This window comes from Phalaenopsis equestris, unplaced genomic scaffold (assembly GCF_001263595.1).
Source record: "Phalaenopsis equestris unplaced genomic scaffold, ASM126359v1 Scaffold220620, whole genome shotgun sequence".
NCBI classification, from domain to species: Eukaryota; Viridiplantae; Streptophyta; class Magnoliopsida; order Asparagales; family Orchidaceae; genus Phalaenopsis; species Phalaenopsis equestris.
This window is the reverse complement of record NW_018238888.1, coordinates 126,036-134,433: the sequence shown is the minus strand read 5'-3', so window position 1 is coordinate 134,433 and position 8,398 is coordinate 126,036. Positions and strand designations below refer to the sequence as shown.

The 8,398-nt window shown below is 33.9% G+C and overlaps 2 protein-coding genes across 2 annotated transcripts in view; both read right to left on the bottom strand.

Annotated features, from left to right (window-relative positions):
• LOC110037526 overlaps positions 1–8,398 on the bottom strand; it is a 25,595-nt gene that overhangs the window by 9,741 nt on the left and 7,456 nt on the right. The window lies entirely within an intron of this gene.
• On the bottom strand, positions 3,004–4,046 carry LOC110037536 (L10-interacting MYB domain-containing protein-like). Its single transcript, XM_020742206.1, has 2 exons — positions 3,716–4,046; positions 3,004–3,634 (listed from the first exon to the last, which is right to left on the bottom strand). Exons 1-2 carry the CDS (start codon positions 4,043–4,045, stop codon positions 3,119–3,121), a joined length of 846 nt encoding a protein of 281 aa, XP_020597865.1. The 5' UTR covers position 4,046; the 3' UTR covers positions 3,004–3,118.

The window sequence follows — 8,398 nt, the reverse complement described above, 5'->3', positions numbered from 1 at the left end:
CAACGGGGTCCCTTTGCTCCTGGCGACCTCGCCCTTGAGATGACTCCACATTAGTGGCTTCCGACTCCATCACGTGCTCCTTGACACTTTTCGCCATTCCCTCGAACCAAGTCTCTGATACCAACTGTCACGGACTAACTTTCCTCAAGTTATCCGTGCGGCTTTAGCGCTCTTTCTTAGCACTAAATCAGCCTAACCTTCCCAACTAACAACTCAAAAGCACTCTCTTGAAAGTAGAATAGGAAGAAGAGTTAGAGAAGATAAAGCTTCACTAATAAAGAGAGATTACAAAGCTTGAAAGCTTGAAACCTTGGATGCCTTAGAATGAGGGAGGGGACACTTATTTATATCTCCCTCCATGGCTTTGGCTTTACATATTGCCAATGTGGGACTATTCTCCAAGGGGAGCTTTACAATATAATATTCTAGCTTCTAGATAGTTCTACATTATCTTTATGTACATCCATACTCTAGATTCTTCTAGGTTGTTCATTAGGTCTCCATCTTCTAGAATACTCCATCGTGTCGTAATATTGGCGGGGAGTGACAAACTGCTAGTAAATGGCGTCAATAACTAAAAGCCTCCTCTACATTGTGGGCTACAACCTCCTTCATCTATGGGCGCTATTATGTGGCTTTTATGACCAACCTCCTCGCAAATATGTATAGTGTTGTTAACAACTTCAGTCCTTCATTATCATGATCAAGTGAGATAGCTTCCCCTACTATTAAACTCTAGCAAATTTTCTACCTTCGTTAAGGGGCTTCAAAAAGGTTAATGACTAATACTTTATGGTTATTAATGTGACAGGTTGATTCGGAAAGCCAAGAAGGGGTTTAGCATTGTACAAAAGACATTAATTGATTCTTAAGTAAATTTCAAGCTAGATATATTATTCTTTCTACTTTTGAGAGTCAATTCCTTGATTAAGTTAGAAGCTTTAAGATTTCTAGAAGGGTTATCTTCTTGTACAAGTATTAAGGCTTGCTTTTAGTGAATTCTTTTTTTTAAACACATTCTGCTATTGGTTTGAATATGTTATTGATTTTAATCAAATTAAATGCAATATAATTTCAGAAAAGTACACGAATGTCAAAGTTTTTCCATATCTTTAATAACTTTAAAATCTCTAGACTAGGTTGATTCCTAGTAAAATTCATTAGTTTATCGCATAAACAAATTTCTTTCATATTTTCAATTGTCATTGAAAGTAGAGAATAATTATTTAAAGAATAGGAGTTTGTGGCCTATAAACTTCTTAGTTGTTGCATGTGTTTTTCCCAAATACATACCAACTTCAAAGGATAACTAGATAATAAGGTCTCATGGGAGGACTTGAATAACTTTTATTCTAAATAAACTTCTATTGCAGCATAGTGCCAAATGCAACTATAACTCAAACAATTTATGCGAAGAGATATAAGGGCAAGTTCGTGAAAGGTAAACTTTGTGATTCTAGCTTATTAAATGAGGAAAATTATTCCAAACAAGTAGCATTAGTGTTTTCTACTTCTTAAAGGTTTGAAAGAGATCTCCATCAATAGTTAGTGCCCCTGGAGAACTACCAACAATGGCGGAATAAGCCATCAAATTTGGTGTTGTCAACCATGCCACGCCTACTAGCACCTCTGTCTAAAAGGACAAACCTTAAATCATTACAATTTAGGCTTAGCAACCACAAGAACAAAATCGAGCTTGGGGTTTATTGTATCATCTTTAATGAGCTAGCACACCAATCTCCGATACTTTTATTGTTATATTTACAGCTGAAATGCCTAACAAGGGTGCCTTAATATTTTCCATAATCCATAAATACACCAATCATGATCTTCACTCGAAATAATTGTAATCTAGAGAGGTGTTGATAAATCATCCTAGCACCAATAATGTTTTCATCTCTGTAAGTCATGATCATATGTTTTCTCCTTTAAGAAAAAACGTCAATGACAAAATAAGGTAAAGGCGATTGTCAACACGTGAATTATAGTATGAAAGACAACAAACTGCACCCAAGAGCCTAAAGTAAATAACGATACTTCTAACTAATCATGAATTTAAATCTCTAAAGTGGGATCAAGCCAAACAATTGAACAAGTAATCTCAAGCCATCCTTTCGGATGAGACCAAGTCCCCAATTCAAAAAGAAGCAAAAAAGTAGACCCATTCCTCTCAATCTAATATGCTAGAAGCTGCAAGTAAAGAGCTTTATCACCCAAAAACATTTATGGACCCTGGCAAAATAAAAATAAGGAGATTGCCTTCAAATCTATAACCAAGGTACTTTAACTCTAATGCTTTGTTTGACGTAGCTGCAGCTTCTCAGCTTTTCACCTGCATTTGCGCTGCCCCAAGAAGCTGCTGCAGCACAACAACGGGCTGTCTGTTTGTTGCAGTTGTGTGAAAACAATTGTAGGGCAGTTGTTTCTGAAAAATTGACCGTTATGTCTTTGTTCAATAAATTTCTTTGTAACAAAACTGTAACACCCATTTATTTAATAATTCTGAAGCAGAAATTCAAAATTAGCAGAAATTCAAAATTATGATGAATTTATTTTGAAGTTTAAAAATATGTTAAAAATAATGATTAATTTATTGGAATTCATTATTAGTTTGAATGTTGTTGGAAATCTGTTATTACTTTGAAAGTCTACGAACACTTACAACTCAAAGAAGATAATTATATTTTTAGAATCGAAATAAGTGAGAATGAAATTAGCATTCTCTTAAACATGTTTTTATTTGCTAGCAACCAAATGATCCATAAAATATATCTCAAAATATGCACACATCCTTCAAACTACTCTCCCTTAAAAACTGTATAAATGAGGCAATCACAATGAAGTAAAATGAGCTCCAATTTGCATTAATGCTGAGAACCCGGAGAAATTTAAATTGCTACAACAACTACCATGAAATAAGGGTTTAAACTTCTTTCATAGGAAGAATATGTCCATACAAAATGCTTAACAAACTATGCAATAACCAGTTTAGGATGAGGGCATTCGAATGTAAAACAAGCATGACATGAGAAAATACAATAACGGAGAAAAATGTCCAATCAACAACTAATGAAATAAAAACGTCTCTCAGCAAATAGCAAATTAAAAAAATTATCCCTTAATTTGCCCTACGAGCATAAAAATGACGTAGATACGCCACCCGTCGTTCTTTAGCAATCGCTGTGAAAAAATCTCTGTAGACCGAATCTTGAAGCAGTTCTACAGCAAAAAAGTATAGATCAAAATCCTCTGCAATATCCTGATCTTCTTCCAAAATTTTCACGACCTGGTTAATTGAAGTTTTTTGAACTTTATGGGAGGTGTCGTTGGAAGAATCTATCATGTATGATATTTGATTTCTGATCGAAGCAGCTCCACCCTTTTTCCTACTCTCCACATGAGGACGCTTAGACCGGTTGGTGGACTGGATTTCGGGGAGTTCCTGGCTGTGGAATTCGGGTGAATCAGTTGATAAACTGAAAACCACATTGTCAGGGGTACCACCAAACCCTGCCTCGTTTGGTGTGCATACATATTTGCATGTTGTGACGACACCCCCAAACATTCGGTCTAACTTCTCCTCAAACTCGGGTTCAAGTCCACAAAATTTGAACTTCTTCGCTGCGGGCACCACCTGCAAAAAAACATTAAACGCTTCAATTAGGTTGAAGAAAACTGACATGAATCAAATTAGACAGAATGAAAAATTCCTCACCGCAAGTCTTTCTGTCCACCACTCCTCTGGAGCATCAATGGTTCGCTTCACCGGATCCCAACCCAAACTCGTTGATCCTCGTTTCAAATCCTTCCAAATTTTCCAATTCTTCTTGAGTTGATCCCACTTGTTTTTCATTTGCAGTCTGTCATACTCTCTGCCCGTACATTTCTTGAAATTTTTTATAATATTTTGCCACCCTTCCTTATTGAAAAAAGTCGTAGGTCTATTGCCCATTTCAATTTCCTTCAGGCAAAGGTCGCAAAATATTATTTTTGTTTCTTTTTCCCAGAGTACCGGTGTACGAAGCTCTTTAGTCTTATTAGTCATTTTATTACTACGATAAAACAAAGCAAAGAAAGACAACAATAACATCATTTAGAAAATTGGCGAGGGCGTCATGTAAATCAACTAATATGAGAAATATTTTTTAATAATTTCGTAACAAGATAAACTTAAAATTGAATCAAATGAAAGATTTAAGTGTTAGACTTAAAAATATATCAGAATTGTGTCGTGTGTATGTAAATGTCACAACCACATACTTTACTATATAGAGATAACTTCCTCTATATGCTTCTAATCTTTATTTAGTAAATAGGGTATAGGGTATTCATTATTATCATTAAAACTCGCACAATAAAGAAGATATAACAACAAAACAATTATGATTATTGCATCAGATTGACTAAAACAAACAATTTAAATAACAAAATTAAAATTTAAATAAGAACACCAAGAAATTTACGTGGTTCAGTCAAAGTGATCTGCATCCACGGAAAAGGAATCAAACACTTTTATTAAGGCAATCAAGAAGAATATACATAGCTTCGAATAAAAAATTAGTCCTCGCCATAACCAACTGATGAAAAGACTAAAAAAAACTGTTGGGGCATTTACATACATGCCATCCAATTTGGCTACATACACTACGATGAAAGAAGAAATCATCAACATTGCATTGACAGTACAACTGAAAAAGGAAGAAAGAGTTCTATCCCCTCCTCTTTTGTAGAATTTCAAGCATCAATTTATCCAGAAAAGACCCTCAAAGTCATCTAGGCTCCATCAATTATATATACTTGCACATTTTAATTCTACTGTGTAACTTATTTCAAACATTCATGCAGATAATATGAATACCCCTATGTGCTTTCATGGCATTCAAAACTTCAAGAACTTCTACAAAGAAGGTTCATCTCAAAAAAAAATTAAAAAAAAAATTTATGTTGTAGCACTCAAAAAATGCAACAAGTTTAATAAAGCACCCATCAACCATGTAACTTATTTGTACTAGCATAAACATTGCTTCCATTCTAATAAATGTCAAATCAATAGCAATAGGTAAAATAATGAGTTCACTAGAACTGGAAGAAATCTTGGATTGGCATATATGATTTTAATAAATTCAAATCCCATAAACGCCAACAAGACCCCTCGATGAAATATAATGTCATGTTTCGTAGAATTCTCATCAGAAAAAATTGTCTACATAGACTTAATGTGCATTAAAAACCAACCCAAATCAAAACCTTCTAGTATGAAATCCAGTTCACAATTAAAAACCTACCCGATAAATAACCCACAGTTCGAGTGAAATGTACTTTTATCAAAAACTAATTTCATGCGATTTGCATGCATAACCCATGTGATGATGCAGCAGTGAAAAAATTAATTTTTTTAAGGGAAACAAAATTGAATTTTTTGGGAAACAAACGCAGAAGTACCCCAAAGAAACCCCTAGCAAATCGTAGCTAAACAACTAGATTCAACCCTCCAATATAAAGATTCAACCCTGCTCCATCAAGAAGACGCCACCAGCAAACAAGGTGGCAACGAGTAAAAACATGAGGAAAGTACAAGTAAAAACATGAGGAAAGCCCAAAGAATCACATGATTGTTGATACCTTAACTTCGCCAAGTAAATTGCAACTAATTCTGTCATTTATATTTGATGTTTGAAAACCAAAACTTATGTGTCCATATCTTTGCAGGCTTCAAAAATTTTAACTCTTCAAGGAGCTAACAAAAGTTTCGCAGAGGTGGAAAGAGACTTGGTTGGTATAGATTCAAACACAAAGCCAACCCTAAAATAGACAGACTAAGATTGAGATTACCATGCCATGAGCCCAATCTCCTGCCCCACACATTCAACAATGGCTATAGCAGTGAAGATACCTACCCAACCCCTTCAAACAACCGCAAATATTGCAAAAAAGGTACTGAAGAAAGGGAAAAATATAAAGGTAAACTTAATTGCCAAGACAAGCTTCAAAGGGAGTAAGAAGTAATGCACCTAACAAAGAAAATGAGTACAAGCAATATGAACATAGAGAGCACTATAAAATATGATGCAATCAAATCATTCATAAATTGGTGCCTATCGTGAATGAGTCCTTCATTGAGCAAAGGCAAAATAATGACTATGGCTATAGTTGCACTTTTGTGGTATGGTTAGAGTCGAATGCAGAGATTGGTGAATTTCTATAATAAGAATGTTATAAAGAAGAAAATCGCTACTCAAAAAATGTTAGAAATCCTTATCATAAATGAATAGGGTTTGTCCAAGGTTATTTGCATGTGTCGGTTTTCATTTGTTTAAGATAAGTATATATAATTAGATTTCTTATTACTCAAGATTTTAAACGAAACAATGTAATGCTTACCTAAAATAGACAATAACATTCCCTCTTGGTAAATTAGGATACCAATTAGAGACGACTAAAGAATTAGATATCTAAAAATAACATAAGTTGACCCTTAAAGATTCTTTAGCTTCCCCGAAGATAGAAAGTAGAACTTATACTATTGAGCTGTGTTTATCAACTTGATTGGTATGAAATCAACTCTAGTCATAAAATACAAGAATGACTTAAAAGAGAGAAAACATTTAACACAGTATAGGCTCTAAGAGCAAGTACACAAATATAAGGTAGGCTCTTGAATGTCTTTCAAGATGAACTAAAGGATGTGTAAACTCCGCTAGCTTAAAATAACACAAACATTTTGGCATCCTAAAGGGGAATCAAATTATTAACATTACATGGTTAATGCTACTTGTTTAAGAGAATATATCAATTCTGACGCTCAAATAAGATATTTTAATTCATTTATAGCATCATGAAAAGGACTTGGACATTTATAAGCTTATAGGGAAGGTTTCGATGCATGGGGCTTTTTAAGTAGGCTTTGCGCAAGAGGTGGAATCACAAAAATCATGATAATGCAAAGGATGTATTGGAACTTGCAAGCTTAAAAGGACGTATCAACATAGGAATCTAAGAGGATTTATGTGTCTCATGTCACAAAAGTGAACAATGTACAACTTCAAATAGCTAAAGAGAATGTATCAAAACTGACATTCACATGAAAGCATCAGCCACACCAATTATGAACGGGATAGAACTAAATGTCTAAAGACTCGTAAAGTATCTACTTAAGCATTAGGGAGAATCTTAAACATCTCTTGTGGTATGGTAGAGGATGTATGTGATGCAAAACTATCATCAACCAATAATATTACATCATGTTTTGCTTTTGTTTCCATCATGATAATGAATCGATAAGTCACTGTATAACTTTCCTTAAAACAGTTGGCATTAAATGATTCAGCCTCCTTTTTTTTTAATGGAGGTATTATTATATCATGTTTTGATTATGTTTCCATCATGATAACGGATCAGTAAGTTACTACATAACTTACCTTAAAGGATTGTCATTAAGTGATTAGGCCTCTTTTTTTTTAATAAAGGGGTTATTAGATTGTAAGAGGATAATATTTTTTTGTTATAAATGAAGCCTCGGCTCATGCAAACTTGTCTCCTCTCATTCCCACTCCAAGTTGTTCATCTCTTCTTCAACCACCACCTTATTTAATCTCCCTTCTCTCTCCACATAAATACTTTTCTTTCTTGTTGCAAACTACGACCAACCACTTCATTGAGGAGTATTTCCACTAATCTTTAAATTAGAAGTATAAGATCTAAGCAAATGACCAAAATAAATGGAAGATCTCATCCAATAGAACAAGCCTTCTTCTGCTAAAAGTCTTAAGTTGGTCACTTAGAAGAAAGTGAGTGCTAAATTCCCTCTACAATTATTTCCCAGCACATAAGTTTGGTCTCGGGGTAGAAATCATGCAGGGATTAAACTTTGGTATTCACATCATAATTTGGTGTTCAATTCATAACAATATTTTTGGTTAAAAGTTAGATGTTCAAAATTTCACACAATGTGATTGATAAATGCACAACATATACGCATAGAATCAGAAGCTTGCAACATACAATGCACGCGCTATTATTAAACAATAAAATGTACAAGATTAGATTACTTAATATTTTATGCTAACATGATAGTGAGGTGCATAGATATAATTGACACTTCATAAGTTGTATTTATTTGTCTTAATAACAAGAATGCATAGATATGTGCAAAATCATATATATAAACATGCACATACACATTACACCTCAAATTTACTATAGAGGATTATCTTATATGAAATATATGTTGCTATATTCTACAAAAATATTTTAATGATATTTTATTTATTTATATATTTTAATGAAATGTATGGTAGTAGATTATTGTACATGCATACTTACAGATCTATTGAAAATCACTCATGCAAAATCTCACATGCGTGCACGCTTCCACATACGCGTGCACCACAATATATAT

What these genes read in the sequence shown, in the direction of transcription:
- LOC110037536 (XM_020742206.1), bottom strand. Translation starts at nt 4,045, where the DNA reads ATGACTAATAAGACTAAAGAGCTTCGTACACCGGTACTCTGGGAAAAA. An exon ending in GGTGGACAGAAAGACTTGCG is followed by an intron (nt 3,635 to 3,715) that starts GTGAGGAATTTT and finishes GTTTTTTTGCAG; the next exon opens with GTGGTGCCCGCAGCGAAGAA.